The sequence below is a fragment of the Trachypithecus francoisi genome, unplaced genomic scaffold (assembly GCF_009764315.1).
Source record: "Trachypithecus francoisi isolate TF-2019V2 unplaced genomic scaffold, Tfra_2.0 Lachesis_group8, whole genome shotgun sequence".
Lineage (NCBI taxonomy): Eukaryota > Metazoa > Chordata > Mammalia > Primates > Cercopithecidae > Trachypithecus > Trachypithecus francoisi.
In genome coordinates, this window is record NW_022681473.1 from 17,679,696 (window position 1) to 17,702,121 (window position 22,426).

The window sequence follows — 22,426 nt, forward strand, 5'->3', positions numbered from 1 at the left end:
TGTGTGCCTATAATCTCAGCTACTCTGGAGGCTGAGTCAGGAGAATTAGTTGAACTCGGGAGGCAGAGGTTGCAGTAAGCTGATTCTACGCCACTGCATTCCAGCCTGGGTGACAGAGGGAGACTTCATCTCAAAAAAAAAAAAAAAGAAAAGAAAAGAAATGTGGGTGAGGAAGTGGGGAAGTAGGAACATTTGTACACTGCTGATGGGAACGTGAGATGGTATAGCCAGTATGGTAAACAGTATGGTGGTTCCTCAAAAAATGAACAACAGAATTACCATTTGATGAAGCAATCCTACTTACTGGCATTAGCCCCAAAGAACTGAAGTCGGGGTCTCAAAGGGATATTTGCACACCCATATTCACTGCAGCATTATTCACAATAGCCAAAAGATGAAGTCAACCTAAGTGTCTGCCAGTGAATACACAGATAAACAAAAGGTGGAACACACGAATGATAGAATATTATTCAGCCTTAAAAAAGAAGGAAATTGGCCGGGCGCGGTGGCTCAAGCCTGTAATCCCAGCACTTTGGGAGGCTGAGACGGGTGGATCACGAGGTCAGGAGATCGAGACCATCCTGGCTAACACGGTGAAACCCCGTCTCTACTAAAAAATACAAAAAACTAGCCGGGCGAGGTGGCGGGCGCCTGTAGTCCCAGCTACTCGGGAGGCTGAGGCGAGAGAATGGCGTAAACCCGGGAGGCGGAGCTTGCAGTGAGCTGAGATCCGGCCACTGCACTCCAGCCTGGGCGACAGAGTGAGACTCTGTCTCAAAAAAAAAAAAAAAAAAAAGATTGTAAATTTTGTTACGTGTTTTCTACCAGCTTTTTTTTTTTTAATCGAGATGGAGTCTTGCTCTGTTGTCCAGGCTGGAGTGCAGTGGCATAATCTCGGGTCACTGCAACCTCTGCCTCCTGGGTTCAAGTGATTCTCCTGCCTCAGCCTCCCAAGTAGCTGGGATTACAGGCGCCTGCCACCATGCTCAGCTGACTTTTTTGTATTTTTAGTAGAGACGGTGTTTCACCATGTTGGCCAGGATGGTCTCGATCTCCTGACCTCGTGATCTGTCCATCTCATCCTCCCAAAGTGCTGGGATTACAGGTGTAAGACACTGAGCCCGGCCCACAATTTTTTTTAAAAAAGCAGTATTACGTGTTAGAGTTTTTTTTTTTTTTTTTTTTTAAGACACAGGATCAGGCCAGGCACAGTGTCTCATGCCTGTAATCACAGCACTTTGGGAGGCCAAGGCAGGCAGATCACTTGACGTTAGGAGTCCGAGACCAGCCTGGCCAATATGGTGAAACTTGGTCTCTATTAAAAATACAAAAATTAGCCGGGCGCGGTGGCTCAAGCCTGTAATCCCAGCACTTTGGGAGGCCGAGACGGGCGGATCACGAGGTCAGGAGATCGAGACCATCCTGGCTAACACGGTGAAACCCCGTCTCTACTAAAAAATACAAAAAACTAGCCAGGCGATGTGGCGGGCGCCTGTAGTCCCAGCTACTCCGGAGGCTGAGGCAGGAGAATGGTGTGAACCTGGGAGGCGGAGCTTGCGGTGAGCTGAGATCCGGCCACTGCACTCCAGCCTGGGTGATAGCGAGACTCCGTCTCAAAAAAAAAAAAAATTAGCTGGGCGTGGTGGTGCACACCTGCAATCCCAGCTACTCGGTAGGCTGAGGCAGGAGGATCGCTTGAACCTGGGAGGTGAAGGTTCCAGTGAGCTGAGATCGTGCCAGTGCATTCCAGCCTGGAGGACAGAGTGAGACCCTGCCTCACAAAAGAAAGAAGAGGAAATAATAAATATGAGGAGAGAAATGGAAGACATGAAAAAAAAAAAGATCCAACTTCTAGAGGGGATATGCAGTATCTGAAATGAAAAATACGCTGGGCTACTTTGCCTATGGAATAGCCCTGCTCTGCACAAGCAGGAAAGAGAGGAGAAGAGAGAGGAGAGAAGAGAGTAGAGAGAGGGGAGGGGAGGGGAGGGGAGGAGAGGGGAGGGGAGGGGAGGGGAGGGGAGGGGAAGGAGGAAGGAAGGAAAGAAAGAAAGAAATGAAAAGGAAGGGGAAGGGAAAGGGAAAGGGAAGGAAGGGAAGAAGGAAGGGATTGACAGCAGGTCAGATATTACAGAAATGAAGATCAGTGAACAACTGCACAAAATGAAACAAGGGAAAAAGACAAAAATTAACAGTACAACAATGACCTGCTGGACAATATGTAATTGGAGTCCCAAGAGAAAAAGAACTATTTGTAAGAAATAATGGGTTGGGCAAGGTGGCTCATGCCTGTAATCCCAGCATTTTGGGAGACCGAGGTGGGCGGATCACCAGAGGTCAGGAGTTCAATACCAGTCTGGCCAACATGGTGACACCCCGTCTCTACTTAAAAAAAAAACAAAAAACAAAAAACAAAAATTAGCCAGGCGAGGTGGTGGGTGCCTGTAATCCCAGCTACTCCAGAGGCTGAGGGAGGGAGAATCGCTTGAACCCTGGAGGTGGAGGTTGCAGTGAGCCGAGATCATGGCACTGTATTCTAGCCTGGGCAACACAGCAAGACTCTGTCTCAAAAAAAAAAAAAATTCGCAAATCAAAGAAGCTTAGTGATCTCCACAAGCATATCATAATAATTTTTTTTTTTTTGAGATGGAGTCTCTCTCTGTTGCCCAGGCTGGAGTGCAGTGGTGTGATCTTGGCTCCCTGCAAGCTCCACCTCCCGGGTTCATGCCATTCTCCTGCCTCAGCCTCCTGAGTAGCTGGGACTACAGGCGCCCGCCACCACACCCAGCTAATTTTTTTGTATTTTTAGTAGAGACGGGGTTTCACCGTGTTAGCCAGGATGGTCTCAATCTCCTGACCTCGTGATCTGCCCGCCTCGGCCTCCCAAAGTGCTGGGATTACAGGCATGAGCTACGGCGCCCCGCAGTCTCATAATCATTTTTAAAGCCACCAGAAGAAAAATTACATAGGGAGGAACATAAGGATAGCAGCAAACTTCTCATCAGGATGTTTTGTTTTGTTTTTTTAATTGAGACAGGATCTTGCTCTGTCACCCAGACTTGCCGAGCTCACTGAAGCCTTGGACTCCTGGGCTTAAGCAGTTCTCCCACCTCAGCCTTCAGAGTAGCTGGAACTGGAAGGTCAAGCTACCGCTAATTTTTAAGATTTTTTTTGTAGAGATGGGATCTTGCTATGTTTCCTAGGCTGGTCTTAAAGTCCTGGCCTCAAGAGGACCCCCAGCCTCAGCCTCTCAAAGTGCTGAGATTACAGGCATGAACCATTGTGCCCAGCTAGAAATCATCTTTATTTTTATTTATTTATTTTTGAGACACAGTCCCGCTCTGTCACCCAGACTGGAGTGCAGTGACGCTATCTTGGCTCACTGCAACCTCTGCCTCCCAGATTCAAGCATGATTCTCATGCCTCAGCCTCCTAAGTAGCTGGGATTACTGGTGAGCACCACCAGACCCAGCTAATTTTTGTATTTTTAGTAGAGGCGGGGTTTCATCATGTTGGCCAGGCTGGTCTGGAACTCATGACCAAAATGATCCACTTGCCTTGGCCTCCCAAAGTGCTAGGATTACAGGCGTAAGCCACCACGCCCGGCCTAGAAATCATCTTTAAAGTACTGAAGAAAGAAAGCTGCGAACCAATATATGGTATGTGACAAATAAATACAATTTTAATTCGTCAATTAAAAAATAAAAGTTGGCTGGGCGCGGTGGCTCAAGCCTGTAATCCCAGCACTTTGGGAGGCCGAGACGGGCGGATCACGAGGTCAGGAGATCGAGACCATCCTGGCTAACACGGTGAAACCCCGTCTCTACTAAAAATACAAAAAACTAGCTGGGCGAGGTGGCGGGCGCCTGTAGTCCCAGCTACTCCGGAGGCTGAGGCAGGAGAATGGCGTAAACCCGGGAGGCGGAGCTTGCAGTGAGCTGAGATCCGGCCACTGCACTCCAGCCCGGGCTAGAGCGAGACTCGGTCTCAAAAATAAATAAATAAATAAATAAATAAATAATAAAATAAAAGTTAAATAATTTTAAAACCTGTGAACCTAGAATTCTATACTTAGCAAAAACATCCTCCCCCAAAATAAAGGCAAAATACTTTTTGAGACAAACAACAGTGGAAGGTATTCATCAACAATCTGCATTATAAGAAATATGAGGCCGGGCGCGGTGGCTCAAGCCTGTAATCCCAGCACTTTGGGAGGCCGAGACGGGCGGATCACGAGGTCAGGAGATCGAGACCATCCTGGCTAACACAGTGAAACCCCGTCTCTACTAAAAATACAAAAACTAGCCGGGCGAGGTGGCGGGCGCCTGTAGTCCCAGCTACTCGGGAGGCTGAGGCAGGAGAATGGCGTAAAACCGGGAGGCGGAGCTTGCAGTGAGCTGAGATCCGGCCACTGCACTCCAGTCCGGGCGACAGAGCGAGACTCCGCTTCAAAAAAAAAAAAAAAAAAAAAAAAAAAAAAAGAAATATGAAAGGAATTTCTTCAGGCAGAAGGCAAATATTACCAAAAGGAAATCTGGATCACATGAAAGAATGAAAGCACTGGAAATGACAATATGTGGGTAAATAGAAAAGCCTTTTCTCATTTAAAAAGTATCTTTAAAACATTCCTATTCTATAATCCAGCCATTCCACTGCTAAGTATTTACTCAAGAAAAATGAAAACATATACCCACACAAATATTTGTACGTGAATGTTCACAGCCACTTTATATGTTGCATTCAAAAACTAGAGAAAATTCCAAATGTCCTTCAACAGGTAAATGAATAAACTGTAGCATATCAATACAATGCGACTGGTTGCAGTGGCTCACGCCTGTAATCCCAGCACTTTGGGAGGCCGAGGCAGGAGGATTGCTTGAGGCCAGGAGTTTGAAAGTAGCCTGTGCAACACAGTGAGACCCCTGTCTCTATAACAAAATTTAAAAATTAGCCAAGTATGGTGGCCTGTGTGTGTAGTGCCAGCTACTCAGGAGGCTGAGGTGGGAGAATCGCTTCAGCCGAGGAGGTTGAGGCTATGCTGAGCCATGATCATCCCTGCGTGACACAGCAAGGCCCTGTCTTAAAAATAAAAAAAAAAGGCCGGGCGCGGTGGCTCAAGCCTGTAATCCCAGCACTTTGGGAGGCCGAGGCGGGCAGATCACGAGGTCAGGAGATCGAGACCATCCTGGCTAACACGGTGAAACCCCGTCTCTACTAAAAAATACAAAAAACTAGCCAGGTGAGGTGGCAGGCGCCTGTAGTCCCAGCTACTTGGGAGGCTGAGGCAGGAGAATGGTGTGAACCCGGGAGGCGGAGCTTGCAGTGAGCTGAGATCCGGCCACTGCACTCCAGCCTGGGCCACAGAACGAGACTCTGTCTCAAAAAAAAAAAAAAAAAAAACCAGCCAGGTGTGGTGGCTCACACCTGTAATCCCAGCACTTTGGGAGGCCGAGGCGGGCAGATCACGAGGTCAGGAGATCCAGACCATCCTGACTAACACGGTGAAACTCCATCTGTACTAAAAATACAAAAAAATTAGCCGGGTGTGGCAGTGTACGCCTGTAGTTCCAGCTACTCAGGAGGCCGAGGCAGGAGAATGGTGTGAACCTGGAAGGCGGAGCTTGCAGTGAGCCGAGATTGCGCCACTGCACTCCCACCTGAGTGACAGAGCAAGACTCCGTCTCAAAAAAAAAAAAAAACAAAAAACAATGAACCATTATTCAGAAAGATAAAAAACAAAACAAACAGAAAAAACTACACATAAAAATGTAGATAAATTTCAAATAATTATACTGAAAGAAGTTAGAATAAAAATAAAAGAGCATATATTCTATGATTCTATTTATATATAATTCTAGAAAATGTAAATTAATCTCTAAAAATAAAAAGTAGATCAGCAGTTTACAGTGAATAAGATACTGGGTAGAGAGGAGTGGATTACAAAAGGGCATAGATAACTCATTTATCTCTCACATCCCAAATATACTACAAAGGGGGGGAAATGTGAGTTATTTTAATTGTGGTAATGGCTTCACAGTTGTACACATACGTCAAAACTCATCAAATTTTACAATTTATTTATTTATTTATTTATTTACTGCTCCTATGGAGTAGGACTACCCCATAGGCTGAGAACAGCCAAACTGTACACTTAAAATAGGTGCAGTTTATGTCCACTATACCTCAATAAAGATATAATTTAAAAACCCCAGGCCAGGTGCAGTGGCTCACGCCTGTAATCCCAGCACTTTGGGAGGCCGAGATGGGTGGATCACTTGAGGTCAGGAGTTCGAGACCAGCCTGGCCAATATGGTGAAACCCCATTTCCACTAAAAATATAAAACTTTAGGCCGGGCATGGTGGCTCAAACCTGTAATGCCAACACTTTGGGAGGCCAAGGCAGGTGGATCACCTTAGGCTAGGAGTTCAAGACCAGCCTGGCCAACATGGTGAAACCCCATCTCTACTAAAAATATAAAAATTAGCTGGGCGTGGTGGTAGGTGCCTGTAATCCCAGCTACTCAGGAGGCTGAGCCAGGAGAATCACTTGAACTCGGGAGGCAGAGGTTGCAGTGGGCCGAGATCACACTACTGCACTCCAGCCTGGGCAACAGAGTGAGACTCTGTCTCAAAAAAACGAAACAAAACAAAAATTAGCTGGGTGTGGTGGTGCATGCCTATAATCCCAGCTACTTGGGAGGCTGAGGAAGAAGAATTGCTTGAACCCAGGAGGCAGAAGTTGCAGTGAGGTGAGATCACACCACTGCACTCCAGCCTACGAGACAGAGTAAGACTCAGACTCGGAAAAAAAAAAAAAAAAAGTGTACACATGCACAGAGGGATGCTGAAAATGGGGATTTTGGATCATATTTAATTTATTTTCTATACTTTTTCTGTATTTTTTAATGTAAGAATACTTTTTTTTTTTTTTGAGAGATGGAGTCTCTCTGTGTCGCCTAGGCTGGAGTACAGTGGCACCATCTTGGCTCACTGCAATCTCCACCTCCCAGGTTCAAGCGATTCTCCTGCCTCAGATTCCCGAGTAGCTGAGACTACAGGCGTGTGCCACTACTCCCGGCTAATTTTTATATTTTTAGTAGAGACAGGGTTTCACTATGTGTTGGTCAGGCTGGTCTTGAACTCCTGACCTCAGGTGATCCACCCACCTTGGCCTCCCAAAGTGCTGGGATTACAGGCGTGAGCCACTGCACCTGGCCTCATACATTGTTTTTATAATAGTAATAAAATTAAGCTATCTTCATTGTGAAACTATAATACATGTTCCCTTGCCAAGGGCCTGAAGAATGTAAAGGTCATAGCCAAGGTCAGATGACTAAAGAAGTGACAAAATGAGGCACTGTTACTCCTCCAGTAACTGGTCTCAAATCAGCATTCTGCTGTCAGCATCTGAGAGTAAAACCAGACAGTTCTCCTCCAGACTGCCATACCCTTCCTTTGCTCCAACCTAGTTCCCTGCAACTGCAAGTCACGAAATTCAATGCCTAGACCAATATTCATTACAGTGTAAAGAAAGCTTACACTGTAAAGTTACATGCATGTCATAAGGTGACGCAAAAAAAAAAAAAAAAATCTCAGTCTGGCACAAGTTCAAAGCACTTGTCATTACCCTGTTAGTCAGGAAGATCTTCCCCTAGAATACCCTACACTGCTTCTTCCCATCTCCAGGCATAAGCTAAATTCCTCTATTCCCATGTCCTAGACTCCTGGAGAAAACAAGAAAACAAATTTCTTCCTGTCTGAGCTCTGGGTTCTGACTTCAACTTCAAGCTGCCTTATTGGCGGTCACCTGCCTCTTTAGCTAAGCAGGAAACCTACCCCTCTCTGTCCATAGCACTCCTCTGACTGCCTTTCTGGGGCCTTCTGGCACTTGTTCCTTGAACACCCATCTCACACCTTGAATTCCAGTCTCCCACACCTGTCTAACCTGGCCTTTTCTGGTGGGCTGCTCTCCAAATCCCTCCACTTAAGAGACCTCCTCCTGGGTTCCCCCCATCTCTACCTTTAAACCAGAGTTAGAAAAATAGTGGGCTGAAGCAGAATTCAGCTGAGATGTGTGTTTAATTTTATTCAGTGCCAATATTAAGAAGTTCTAGAGGCCCGGCACAGTGGCTTAGCCCTGTAATCCCAAGCAATTTGGGAAGACAAGACAGAAGGATTGCTTGAGGCCAGGAGTTTGAGACCAGCCTGGGCAAAGCAGAGAGACCACATCTCTAAAAATTAGCCAGGCATGGTGGTGCATACCTGTAGTCCCCAGCTACATGGGAGGCTGAAGCTGGAGGATTCCTTGAGTCAGGGAGGTGGAGGCTGCAGTGAGCTATGGTTGTGCCACTGCACTCCAGCCTGGGTGACAGAATGAGACTCAAAAAAAATAAAAAAAAAAAAATGAAGTTCTGGAGACTGGTTACACAATTTACCTAATGCCATTGAACTGTCCACTTAAAAATGGTTATGAAAGTATAAATTTCATGTTACATGTATTTTATCATTATTTTTAAAAAAGTTTTAAATGGCCAAGGTGATAAATTTTATGTTACATGTATTTTACAATTTTTTTAAAACTCAAGATATTCGACATTAAAAAAATGAGGATTTGTGGCTTTGTTTGAAAAAATCACATTTTATAGCACAAGACCTACATTTTTGCACAACGGTCATCTCTAGTTTACCCCTGACGCTACCACCATACATTCTTTTTTTTTCCCCGCTCTGTTTGGCTTCTGGAGCCATGTAAGTTTGTGACTCCTGCTCTAAACCCAGTGTCACTTTTCACAGCACAGCCCTCCAATGTTAGCCACCAGCTGGGCTGGCTAAAGGTCTCTTAGAGGGGACGACACACTCACCCCTCAGCAACGGATGATGAACTCTGACACAACAAAGACCATCTCCAAGAACTCTATGCCAAACCTCACCCAATCACATTACGCCTTTCCTTCTTTTCTCTCCATTTACCTAATACTGCTCCTCCTTGCTCATCGTAGAGTCTTCTCTATTGACTCCAATTCACAAGGGGTTCTTCCTTCTTTCACATTCTGTAGCACTTGGCATCTGTATTGTTAATTACCTCATATGTATACTTCCCATCTGCTCAATTACACCTCAAGCCCCTCATTCATTCAACAAATATAAAGCAGTAGGGCCGGGCACGGTGGCTCAAGCCTGTAATCCCAGCACTTTGGGAGGCCGAGACGGGCGGATCATGAGGTCAGGAGATCGAGACCATCCTGGCTAACACGGTGAAACCCCATCTCTACTAAAAAATACAAAAAACTAGCCGGGCGAGGTGGCGGGCGCCTGTAGTCCCAGCTACTCGGGAGGCTGAGGCAGGAGAATGGCGTAAACCTGGGAGGCGGAGCTTGCAGTGAGCTGAGATCCGGCCACAGCACTCCAGCCTGGGCGACAGAGCGAGACTCCGTCTCAAAAAAAAAAAAAAAAAAAAAAAAAACACAAACATAAAGCAGCTACTCTAGGCCAGACTGTTCCAGGCACCAGGAATAGAGTGGTGAACCAGACAGGCAAGGTCCCTGCCATCAGTGGGCAAACACATACAAATAAGCATCAGATCTCAGACACTGGCCAACACTTGGGGGAAACATGAAGCAGGGTCATGATACAGGGAATGACAGTGGAGGAGTGGGATCTATGTTATGAGTAAGGACCACCAGTGAAAGCCTCTTTGAAGAGGTAGAATCAGCAAAGACCTGCATGAGAAGACGCCAGCCATGAGAAGACCATGGAGAAAAGCACTCCAGTAAACGGGAACAGCAATTACAGAGACCGGGTTTCAGGAATAGAAACAACTGGTGTGGCTACAGCATAGGAAGTGAGAAAAGACAGTGGTGTAAGATGAGGTCAGTGTGGTAAGAAGGAGCTTCAATTCTTTTTTTTTTTTTTTTTTCTGAGATGGAGTCTCACTCTGTTGCCCAGGCTGGAGTGCAGTGGCGCGATCTCGGCTCACTGCAACCTTCGCCTCCCGGGTTCAAGCGATTCTCCTGCCTCAGCCTCCCAAGTAGGTGGGACTACAGGCGCACGCCACCACATCCAGCTAATTTTTTGTATTTTTAGTAGAGACGGGGTTTCACCATGTTGGCCAGGATGGTCTAGATCTCTCGACCTCGTGGTCAGCCTGCCTTGGCCTCCCAAAGTGCTGGGATTACAGGCGTGAGCCACTGCGCCCGGCCCAGAAGGGGCTTCAATTCTATGGGTGATCAGTAGTCTATATCTTCTAGTATTTTAAGGGCAGGCATTAGAAAAATATATATCATCACCATTTACGTATTTGAAAATGCCCACAGTTACTTTTGATCCCAGTCCTCTTCCTGACAGTTACTGGATGACATCAATATCCTTTTCATTCCTTCAATAAACACTCCTTATTTTTATTTTATTTTATTATTATTTTTTTGAGATGGAGTTTCACTCTTGTTGCCCAGGCTAAAACGTAATGGTGCAATCTCGGCTCACTGCAACCTCACCTCCCAGGTTCAAACGATTCTCCTGCCTCAGCCTCCTGAGTAGCTGGGATTACAGGCACCTGCTACCACACCCAGCTAATTTTTGTATTTTTAGTAGAGACGGGGTTTCAGCATGTTGGCCAGGCTGGTCTCAAACTCCAGACCTCAGGTGATCCGCCCGCCTCGGCCTCCCAAAGTGCTGGGATTACAGGCGTGAACCACCGCGCCCAGCCAACAAACACTTCTTTAGCACGACCTGGCATGGGGAACTGCTCACCCCTTTGATGAAGGTGGGTTTGTCCTTGATGCCAAAATTCCAGAGCATGATGTCTCCCCCTTTGGAACCCACAGCCACAGTGCTGGGGTGAGTCGGGTGCCACGCCAAGGATGTAGCCCTCCTGTCAAAGGGAGCAGCCTTTTGTAATATCCGGTAAGAATCCAGAGTGTGCAAAAAGGACTGCTGGAGCCCCTGCCAGAGAGAAATGAATTAGGTTGAATTAAAACCCAAGTTCTGGGTAAACTGTCAATCTCTGCCTCCTTCATAGATGAGCCCTAGAGCCAAGTCCTCCCACGAAAGGAAAGCTAACTGCCTGCCCTGTGCATGAAAATATTTGCAATGCACATGAACTAATAATCTGGGAAAGCAAAAGGGGCAGAGTGCATTCCAGCTGGGACCTTTACAACATAAGACTTTTTTACCTGGCTGAGTGCCCAGTAGGCCAGTCACCACAGTCTGGGAGATCGGACCACTCTGACAAGCTGGTGAACCAAGCCATCATCTAATTTGGGAGCATGCAATAGTAAAAATGCACGTGCAAAACCCTTGAGGACTTGAGGCAAAAAATGCCTTACCTGCTGGACAGATGGCCAGGAAGCTCTGCCCAGCTTATGCTGGTGGAGGGTCCTGACGATGCTGCGGCATGGCGGCAGGATCTGTGGGCCAGCCAGCCCCGCCCAGAGGCAGTCTGAGTCACCTCTTCTGCTAGGACCTGCCAAGCAGAACAGACATATTTTCCTCTCCAATCTCACGAAAGGTTTTTCTGCTGAATTCCCTGAAAGGAAGCCTTGTTTCATTCGGCATGGCTAATATCTGTCTCATCATCTCCTGAGGCCTTTCCATGTCTGTGCGGTCTCACCCAGCATCAGAAATAAAAAAAAAATGAGTAGGGATTTGGCCCCTTCTCCAAAACACTCCCCCAAACAGTAAGACTGAAATGAAAGTAAATTCAATCGTGCAGGGTTCCTGAGACCCCAGCCAAAGAAACACACAAGAATAAAGTACACTGCAGAACTCTTCCCAGTTTGGGCTGCAAAACGAGATGGGACTGGGTCACAATTTTATAAATCACATATAATGCACAATAAAAATATTTTAGGGCAGCATGGCAGAAGTCACCTTTTAGGAAAAGAAGGAATAGGAAGGCCTGAAAATGCTCTTAACTAGGTTACTTCTGGGGAGGTGAGTGAAATTAGAATAGCAATAAAGCAACAACTCCGGATCACCAAACTTGTATTTGAGGACCCAATCACTATAGGTCCGACGTCCTGACAACCAATTCTTTCTTCTCATGGACAAAAACCACTTGATTAACAAGCCCCAGCTCCAGTTTTTGAGTGTCTCGAAACTCCTTATAGCCCCAGGTTCAAGCCCCAGTAAACCTCAGAGAATGAGCTTTCTAAGGAGGGAAGGAATTGGGGGCTCGCACAACTGACCACCTAGGACGTGCAGCTAACAAGCGTGACTATGAAATCCAGCACACACAGTGCCAGGAAAGGTAGGATTCTCTGAAGCCGTCCAAACTGTGCAAGAACCCTGCTACAAACAAGGAATCTGACAAGTCCGTGTGTCTCTTGTTACGGAGCTCGTCTGCTTCCTGTCACCTGGCGGGAGAGGTGTTGAAGCCTAAACGCTCTGGTGTCAAAGAACCTGCAGGTAGAATGCACAGCCGGAGGCATCCGTGACCTGCGCCGGCCTCGGGAGCCTCGGAGCACCCATCCCCCGCTGCAGCCTCCTGCGCGAGCACCCCAAAAGGCGGAAATATTCAAGCAGCAGGCACAGGCAGTACCGGAGCCCTTCGCACAGAGCTTCTTGGCCTCGGGCTCCAGCTCCCGGGGACTCCTGCTCCTCTTGTTCCTGGGGCGTAATACAATCTCGGAGGTCTTCTGGGTTTCTGGGCGTTTCTTGGGAGCCATCGCGTCCTCCGTGCGAAGGGGTACTGTGCTCTATGCAGAGGGAAGATTGAGAGATCTCTGGGGAGAAACAAGGCGGGGACTACAAAACTGCGGGGCCACAGGTAGCCGAGCTAAGCCAACTTCCCGCCAAACATGCCCAGGGCTTGTTCAAACCAGCTCGGAGCTCCGGCCCCACCCGTCTAGGAGACCCCGCCCCTTCCTGGAAGGCGGGGGCGCGGGGAGGGGGCGGTGCCAGCGCTCTCGGGAGGGGCGGGAACTGAGCCAGGGCCTGTGCCAGCCCGGGTCAGCTGACCTGCCCGGAGGAAAGATGGCCCCCGGCTTTATGTTTTATTGTTTCAGCCACAGGGTCTGGTTCTGTCGCCCACGCTGGAGAGCAGTGGCGCGATGATAGGTCAGTGCGGCCTCCACCTCCTGGGCTCAAGCGATCCTCCCACCTCAGCCTCCTAAGTAGATGGGACTACAAGCGTGCGCCACCACGCCCGGCTAATTGCTCTCTTTTTTTCTTTTTCTAGAGAGACGGGGTCTCGTTATGTTGTCCAGGCCGGTCTTGAACTCATGGGCTTAAGTGATCATCCAGCCTTGGCCTCCCGACACGAACCCTCCTCAGACGAGGCGCTGCCAGGCCTCTGCGGGTCCGAGGAGCAGGCCTGGTGCCAGCCAAGGCCCTGGCTCCCGCCTTGCAACTGGTGATGACGCCCGCTCGGGCTTTGGGATTGGCTGGTAGCTACAAGGTGTAGTTGGGGCGTGGCGGCTTTGTAGAGAGCTAGTGCCTTTCCTAAGTTAGACGCTGGGCTCTACCAGCGGTCAGCTTTGCAGTCGGAATCCAGAAACTACAGCCCCATCGAATCCAAGCTGCTTCTCTGTGAAGGGAGAATGATTAGAATGCCTTGCCTTTTTTTTTTTCTTCTAGAGACGTCGTCTGTCTTCTGTTACCCAGGCTGGAGTGCAGTGATGTAATCACAGCTCACTGCAGCCTTGACCTCAAGCTTCACTGATCCTCCCACCTCAGCCTCCCAAGTAGGCTTGCAGACCTGCGTCCTCAAGCCTGACTAATTTTTTTATTTTTGTAGAGACAAGGTCTTGCTATGTTTCCCATGTTGGTCTGGACCTCCTGGGCTCAAGTGATCCTGCCACCTCGGCCTCCCAAAGCCCTGGGATTCCAGGCATGAGCCACCGTGTCTGACCCTCACTGCTTTTTTGTTTGTTTGGTGGTTGGCCGGTTTTTGTTTGTTTGTTTGTTTGTTTTTTGAGACAGGACCTTTCTCTGTCACCCGGGCTGGAGTGCAGTGGCAGGATGTGGGCTCACTGCAGCCTCGACTTCCTGGGCATCGATCCTCCCACTTCAGCCTCCCGAGTAGCTGGGACTACAGGTGCATGCCACAACACCCAGCTAATTTTTGCATTTTTTGTAGAGACAGGGTCTTCCTATGTTGCCTAGGCTGGTCTAGAACTCCTGGCATCCATCCACCTCGGTCTGTCAAACTGCTGAGATTATAGGTGTGAGCCACCGTACCCAGCCTCCTCACTGATTATTATTATTATTTTTTTTTTTGAGATGGAGTCTTGCTCTGTCGCCCAGGCTAGAGTGCAGTGGCACAATCTCGGCTCACTGCAATCTCTGCCTCCCGGGTTCAAGCGATTCCCCTGCTTCAACCTCCGGAGCAGCTGGGACTAGAGGTGTGCACGACCACACCTGGCTAATTTTTTGTGTTTAAGAGACGGGGTTTCACCATGTTGGCCAGGATGGTCTCAGTCTCCTGACCTCGTGATCTGCCTGCCTCAGCCTCCCAAAGTGCTGGGATTACACCATGCCCAGCCTCTCGGCCTCACACTGCTTTTAAATAAGACTAGCCTAACCTGTTGAGTGTCCACCTAGGAGCAGACTGGGACAGTGATGGGCCAGAGGACATGTGGCCAGTGGGACTTAGAACTCCTACGCTCTGGCTTCAGCCAAAGTCCAAGTCTTGAAGGTTCCGAGGTGAGGCCTGTCCTGCCTAGCCTGAGAAGAGACAGTTTGGATGCACCCTAGTTTCTGCAAAGAGGTAGGCAAAGCCCTTCTGCAAAGGGCTTACTCAGACACTGCTGGGCCTTTCCTCCACCCACTAAGCCCCCTGCCTGACAGTTTGTGACCTCCTGGGCTCAAGTGATCCTCCCACCTCGGAGGATCACCTGGGAGGAGATATACAAAAATGCATTAATGGTAGGCAGTCGCGTTGGCTCAAGCCTGTAATCCCAGCACTTTGGGAGCCTAAGGCAGGTGAATCACTTTAGGCCAGGAGTTCAAGACCAGCCTGGCCAACATGGTGAAACCCCGTCTCTACTAAAAATACCATCAGGTGTGATGGCTCATGCCTGCAATCCCAGCGCTTTGGGAGGCCAAAGCGGGCAGATCACTTGAGGTCAGGAGTTCGAGACTAGCTGGACCAACATGGTGAAACCCCGTCTCTACTAAAAATATAAAAATTAGCTGGGGCGTGGTGGCAGTCGCCTGTGGTCCCAGCTACTCAGGAGGCTGAGGTAGGAGAATCGCTTGAACCCAGGAGAGGGAGGCTGCAGTGAACCAAGATCATGCCATAGCACTCCAGCCTGGGCGACAGAGCAAGACTCCATCTCAAAAAAATAAAAAAATAAATAGATAAATACAAAAAAAGTAGCTGGGCATCATGGCACGCACCTGTAATCCCAGCTATTCAGGAGGCTGAGGCAGGAGAATCACTTGAACCTGGGAGGCAGAGTTTTCAGTGAGCTGAGATAGCATCACAGCGCTCCAGCCTGGGTTACAGAGTGAGACTCCATCTCAAAATAAGCAAACAGATAGTAATAATAATTGTTTAATGCATTAATGGTAGATCCTGCTCTCAAGGATTTTTCAGACAGATAGGGACAGAAGATGTTACCAAAATCAACTCTTGGTCCGGTGTGGTGGCTCATGCTGGTCATCTCAGCACTTTGAGAGGGCACGGGAGTAGGATCACTTCAGCCCAGGAGTTGGAGACCAGCCTCAGCAATACTGAGACCCCTGTCTAAAAAATTAAAAAATACACAACTTAGCTAGGTGTGGTAGCACGCGCCTGTAGTCCCAGCTACTTGGGAGGCTAAGGCAGGAGGATCGCTTACGCCCAGGAGTTTGGGACTGCAGTGAGCTACGATTGTGCCACTGCACTCCAGCCTGGATGACAGAGGTTTACCCTGTTTCTAAATAAATAAATAAAAATTGGCCAGGCACGATGGCTCACGCCTGTCATTCCACCACTTTGGGAGGCTGAGGCAGCCGGACCACCTGAGGTTGGGAGTTCAAGACCTGCCTGACCAACATGGAGAAACCCTGTCTCTAGGAAAAATACCAAATTAGCAGGGCGTGGTGGCACATGCCTGTAATCCCAGCTACTCAAGAGGCTGAGGCAGGACAATCGCTTGAACCTGGGAGGCGGAGGTTACGGTGAACTGAGATGGTGCGATTGCCCTCCAGCCTGGGCAAGAAGAGCAAAACTCTGTCTCAAAAATAAATACATACATACATATATACATACATACATACATACATACATATTGGCCGGGCGCAGTGGCTCATGCCTGTAACCCCAGCACTTTGGGAGGCCAAGGCAGGTGGATCACAAGGTCAGGAGATCGAGACCATCCTGGCTAACACAGCGAGACCCCCATCTCTACTGAAAATACAAAAACAATTAGCCAGGCGTGGTGGCGGGCGCCTGTAGTCCCAGCTACTCGGGAGGCTGAGGCAGGAGAATGGCGTGAACCCAGGAGGCGGAGCTTGCAGTGAGCCAAGATCGTGCCACTGCACCCCAACCTGGGTGACAGAGCGAGACTCCATGTCAAAAAAATAAATAAAAAAAAATTAAATAAGTTCTTGCAACGGAATGAATGCTCCAAAAGGTAAATTGGAAGGTCGGTTGCAGTGGTTCACGCCTATAATCCCAACACTTTGGGAGACTGAGGTGGGTAGATCACCTGAGGCCAGGAGTTTGAGACCCACCTGGCCAACATGGTGAAACCCATCTCTACTAAAAATACAAAAATTAGCCAGGCGTAAGGCGCTTGCCTGTCTTCCTAGCTACTCAGGAGACTGAGGCATGAGAATCGCTTGAACCCGGAAGGCAGAGTTTGCAGTAAGCTGAGATCACATCACTGCACTCCAGCCTGGACAACAGAGTGAGACTCTGTCTCAAAAAATAAAAAACTTTTTAAAAAAAGAAATGGCAGGCTGGGCACGGTGGCTCATGCCTGTAATCCCAGCACTTTGGGAGGCTGAGGCAGGCGGATTACCTGAGGTCAGGAGTTCAAGACCAGCCTGGCCAACATGGTGAAACCCCATCTCTACTAAAAAAAAAATATATATATATATGTATCCCTATCTTGAGGTATTTTACTTGTTTCACGTGTGTTTTTCTTCTGTTCCCAATAGTTTGTAAATCTTTTAGAGGCAAAGTCCATTTCTTACACTTCAATATCCCCTACAACTGAGCACCCTGCTGAAGGACAGGTTGGTCTGAGCTGGCATGTTGGTTGGTCTGAATAAGGAGAGAGAGGCAAATAGTTTGCTTCTGCAACACAGCTCTGAAAACACAGCTCTAGGCTAGCAGGGAAGTAGCTCCCAGCTTGCCCCTTTCCCATGTAAAGCCATTTCTATTTTTGTTTGTTTGTTTTAGACAGAGTCTCGCTCTGCCACCTAGGCTGGAGTGCAGTGGCACAATCTCAGCTCACTGCAGTCTCCACCTCCTGGGCTCAGGGAATCCTCCTGCCTCAGCACCCAGAGTTGCTTGGATTACAGGCATGCGCCACCATGCCCAGCTAATTTTGTATTTTTAGTAGAGATGGGGGTTCACCATGTTGGCCAGGCTGGTCTTGAAGTCATGACCTCAGGTGATCCACCCGCCTCTGCTTCCCAAAGTGCTGGGATTACAGGTGTGAGCCACCACGCCAAGTCGGGGAGCAGAGTTTTTAAGAATAACTTGGTGATTTGGGGGAAGCCAGTGAGCCAGGAGTGCTGACTGGTCAGGGATGAAATCACAGGGAGTTGATATTGTCTTCTTGCTCTGAGTCAGTTCCTGGGTGGGGGCCACAAGATCAGGTGAGCCAGTTTATCGATCTGGGCGGTGCCAGCTGATCCATCAAGTGCAGGGTCTGCAAAATATCTCAAGCACTGATCTTAGGAGCAGTTTAGGGAGGGTTAGAAGCTTGTAACCTTCAGTTGCATGACTCCTAAACCATAATTATTTCTAATCTTATGGCTAATGTTAGTCCTACAGAAGCAATCTAGTCCCTAGGCAAACAGGAAGATGGTCTGCTTTGGGAAAGGACTGTTATCGTCTTTGTTTTATGTATTGTATGTATGTATGTATTTATTTTTGAGGCAGTCTTGCTCTGTTGCCTAGGCTGGAGTACAGTGGTGCAATCTCTGCCTCCGGGGTTCAAGCAGTTCTGTCTCAGCCTCCCTGGTAGCTAGGACTACAGTCACACGCCACTTTGCTCAGCTAATTTTTATATTTTTAATAGAGACGGGGTTTCACCATATTGGTCAGACTGGTCTCGAACTCCTGACCTCAGGTGATCCACCCGCCTTGGCCTCCCAAAGTGCTGGGATTAAAGGCGTGAGCCACTGTGCCCGGCCATCGTCTTTGTTTCAAACTATAAATTATAAATAAATTTCTCCCAAAGTTAGTTTAGCCTACGCCCAGGAATGAACAAGGACAGCTTGGAGGTTAAAAGCAAGATGGAGCTGGTTAAGTTAGATCTCTTTCACTGTATTGGTTATGATTTTGCAAAGGCGGTTTCCCTGTCTTTGGGAAGACCTCACAGGGGAGATGGAATTTTGTGCAGTTTGACTTAAAAAAAGTAGTGTTTGGCTGGGAAAAGGAAAAGAGCCTCCTAGGCAAGGAAAAGGAACAGCTTGGTAACATTCAGGAACAGGTGTGAGTTCTGAGAAAGGAAATGAAGCCCTGGCATGTGGTAGTGGGCCTGGTACTATCAGCTAGGCCTTGATATTCCACTGAAGTGAACAGTTTCACAGTACGTCAACACCAGACAAGGCTACTGTGTGGCCATGATAAACCAAGACAAAAACATCATCACGGCCAGGCACAGTGGCTCACGCCTGTAATCCCAGCACTTTGGGAGGTTGAGGTGGGTGGGTCATGAGGTCAGCAGTTCAAGACCAGCCTGGCCAAGATGGTGAAACTCCATCTCTACTAAAAATACAAAAATTAGCTGGGCACGATGGCAGTTGCCTGTAATCTCAGCTACTCAGGAGGCTGAGGCAGGAGAATCGCTTGAACTCGGGGGCAGAGGTTGCAGTGAGCTGAAATCACACCACTGCACTCCAGCCTGGGTGACAGACTGAGACACTGTTTCAAAAAAAAAAAAAAAAATCATCACGGCTGGGTGCAGTGGCTCATGCCTGTAATTCCAGCACTTTCGGAGGCTGAGGTGGGCAGATCATGAGGTCAGGAGTTCAAGGCTAGCCTGACCAACATGATGAAATCCCATCTCTACTAAAATTACAAAATTTAGCTGGGCGTGGTGGCGTGCACCTGTAATCCCAGCTACTCAGGAGGCTGAGGCAGGAGAATCGCTTGAACCAGGGAGGCAGAGGTTGCAGTGAGCTGAGATTGTGCGACTGCACTCCAGCCTGGGTGACAAAGCGAGACTCCGTCTCAAAAAACAAACAAGAAAATCATCACTCATGTCAGAACACAGGCAAAAATATGGACATTGTCCAAAACACCGAAATGACCAAATATTTCCCTGTTTTAGCCAATGTGATTCACTGCAGCTGCTTTCCCAATCACAACTTTAGTTTTGCTTCTTTCCTCCCACCTTATAGATAACATTTATTAAGGTACAGGATGCGGGAGGACAAAAAAACTTCCTTCTACCCTCTCAGGTTCTGTAGCTGAGATTAAGAATTAAACTGGCCAGGCCGGGCATGGTGGCTCATGCCTGTAATCCCAGCACTTTGGGAGCCTGAGGCAGGTGGATCACCTGAGGTCAGGAATTCGAGACCAGCCTGGCCAACATCGTGAAACCCCGTCACTACTAAAGAAAACAAAAATACAAAAATTAGCCAGGCGTGGTGGGGCGTGCCTGTAATTCCAGCTGCTCGAGAGGTGGAGAAAGGAGAATTGCTTGAACCCGGGAGGCGGAGATTGCAGTGAGCTGAGATCGTGCCACTGCACTCCAGCCTGGGTGACAGAGTGAGACTCTGTCTCAAAAAAAAAAAAAAAAAAGAATTAAACTGGCCACGTGTGGTGGCTCACGCCTGTAATCCCAGCACTTTGAGAGGCTGAGGCGGGAGGCTTGAGCCTAGAAGTTCAAGACTAGCTGGGCAACATAGTGAGACCTCATCTCTACAAAATAATTTAAAAATTACCTGACGTGATGGCGCAAGCCTGTGGTCCCAGATATTTGGGAGGCTGAAGTGGGAGGATTGTTTGAGCCTGGGAGGTTGAGGCAGCAGTGAGCTGATGGTGCCATGGCATTCCAGCCTGGGAGACTGAGACCCTGTCTTTTTTTTTTTTTTTGAGAGGGAGTCTCGCTCTGTCGCCCAGGCTGGAGTGCAGTGGTGCGATCTCGGCTCACTGCAAGCTCCACCTCCCGGGTTCAGGCCATTCTCCTGCCTTAGCCTCCTGAGTAGCTGGGACTACAGGCGCCCGCCACCGCGCCCGGCTAGTTTTTTGTATTTTTAGTAGACGGGGTTTCACCTTGGTCTCGATCTCCTGACCTTGTGATCCGCCCGCCTCTGCCTCCCAAAGTGCTGGGATTACAGGCGTGAGCCACAGCGCCCGGCCGAGACCCAGTCTTAAAAAAAAAAAAAAAAAAAAAAAAGAGCTCAAGCCTGTAATCCCAGCACTTTGGGAGGCCGAGATGGGCGGATCACAAGGTCAGGAGATCGAGACCATCCTGGCTAACACGGTGAAACCCCGTCTCTACTAAAAAATATAAAAAACTAGCCGGGCGAGGTGGCGGGCGCCTGTAGTCCCAGCTACTCGGGAGGCTGAGGCAGGAGAATGGCGTGAACCCGGGAGACGGAGCTTGCAGTGAGCTGAGATCCAGCCACTGCACTCCAGCCTGGGCTGAGTGAGACTCCGTCTCAAAAAAAAAAAAAAAAAGAATACAAAAAAAAAAAAAAAAACCTAGCCGGGCGACTAGGCGGGCGCCTGTAGTCCCAGCTACTTGGGAGGCGGAGGCAGGAGAATGGCGTAAACCTGGGAGGTGGAGCTTGCAGTGAGCTGAGATCCGGCCACCGCCTCAAAAAAAAAAAAAGAAAAGAAAAGAAAAGAAAAAAAACCTGATGTAAGACAGATATACAGAAGAAAGGCATACGAATTATTATTAGTATTATTATTTTGAGACAGAGGCTTGCTCTGTCGCCCAGGCTGGAGTACCGTGGCATCATCTCGACTCACTGCAACCTCTGCCTCCCAGGTTCAAGCGATTCTCGTGCCTCAGCCTCCCAAGTAGCTGGGACTACAGGCGCCCACCACCACGCCAGGCTAATATTTTGTATTTTTAGTAGAGACGGGATTTCGCCGTGTTTGCCAGGATGGTCTTGATCTCCTGACCTCGTGATCCCCCTGCCTCGGCCTCCCAAAGTGCTGGGATTACAAGTGTGAGCCTTGGCCGGGCACGGTGGCTCAAGCCTGTAATCCCAGCACTTTGGGAGGCCGAGACGGGCGGATCACAAGGTCAGGAGATCGAGACCATCCTGGCTAACATGGTGAAACCCCGTCTCTACTAAAAAATACAAAAAACTAGCCGGCGAGGTGGCGGGCGCCTGTAGTCCCAGCTACTCGGAGGCTGAGGCAGGAGAATGGCGTGAACCCGGGAGGCGGAGCTTGCAGTGAGCCAGGATCCGGCCACTACACTCCAGCCTGGGTGACAGAGCGAGACTCCGTCTCAAAAAAAAAAAAAAAAAAAAAACAAGTGTGAGCCACCACGCCCAGCCAGGCATACCAATTTTATTTAATATTTTTGTGTGTACACATGGGAGACTTCAGAAAGAAAATGAAGCCCCAAAGAAGCTATTAGGCTCAAAAGCTTATATACCTTTACCTTTTTACACAAAGAACAGTCAATTGTAGGCCAGGCGCGGTGTCTCACGTCTGTAATCCCAGCACTTTGTCAGGCAAAGGGGCAGATCACCTGAGGTCAGGAGGTCAAACCCTGTCTCTATAAAAATACTAAAATTAGCCGGGCATGATGGCACGTGCCTGTAATCCCAGCTACTTAGGAGGCTGAGGCAAGAGAATAGTTTGAAACCGGGAGGCAGAGGTTGCAGTGAGCCGAGATTGTGCCGCTGCACTCCAGACTGGGTGACAGAGGGAGACTGTTTCCAAAAAAAAAAAAAAAAAAAAAAACAGTTAATTGTTCACAACTGGGCACAGTGGGGATGTGACAAGACAAAGAGGCTTGAACTAGGGGCTGTAAATTGTGAGACAGTGACTAGGAAATAGATGGAGGAAAGTAATGGAAGATAGGGCTTATTTTAGTAGGTTTGTTTGTACAGGTTCTCAGTCTCTTTCTTCCTGGTTTAGGTAAGGAACCTTTCTCATGGGAAATTTTATGACCTCTTTTAGGTAGAAAGGGAGAGGTCAGAGATCCTTTCCTGTATCTGCTGTTTCTCTTGTGCCTTTAGCCCAATGTATAATCAGTATGCTAAAGTGGCATATTTTGAGGTTGCAAGCTCTGAACCACTTCAATAACCAATCTTAAGGGCCAGGCACTGTGGCTCATGCGTGTAATCC

General features: G+C 48.4%; 1 protein-coding gene across 2 annotated transcripts in view; it reads right to left on the minus strand.

Moving 5' to 3' along the window:
• Window positions 1-12,855, minus strand: part of DDB2 (damage specific DNA binding protein 2) — a 27,611-nt gene extending 14,756 nt beyond the window's left edge. Inside the window, exons 1-3 of one of the 2 annotated variants that reach the window (XM_033204828.1) lie at window positions 12,539-12,855; window positions 11,325-11,461; window positions 10,750-10,941 (exon numbers count right to left, since the gene is read on the minus strand). In XM_033204828.1, the coding sequence (XP_033060719.1) occupies window positions 10,750-10,941; window positions 11,325-11,461; window positions 12,539-12,665 (456 nt within the window). In that variant the 5' untranslated portion in view covers window positions 12,666-12,855. The remainder of the gene's footprint in view (window positions 1-10,749; window positions 10,942-11,324; window positions 11,462-12,538) is intronic. The other variant, XM_033204827.1, reaches the window with a different exon arrangement.
• Window positions 12,856-22,426: the final 9,571 nt, after the last annotated feature.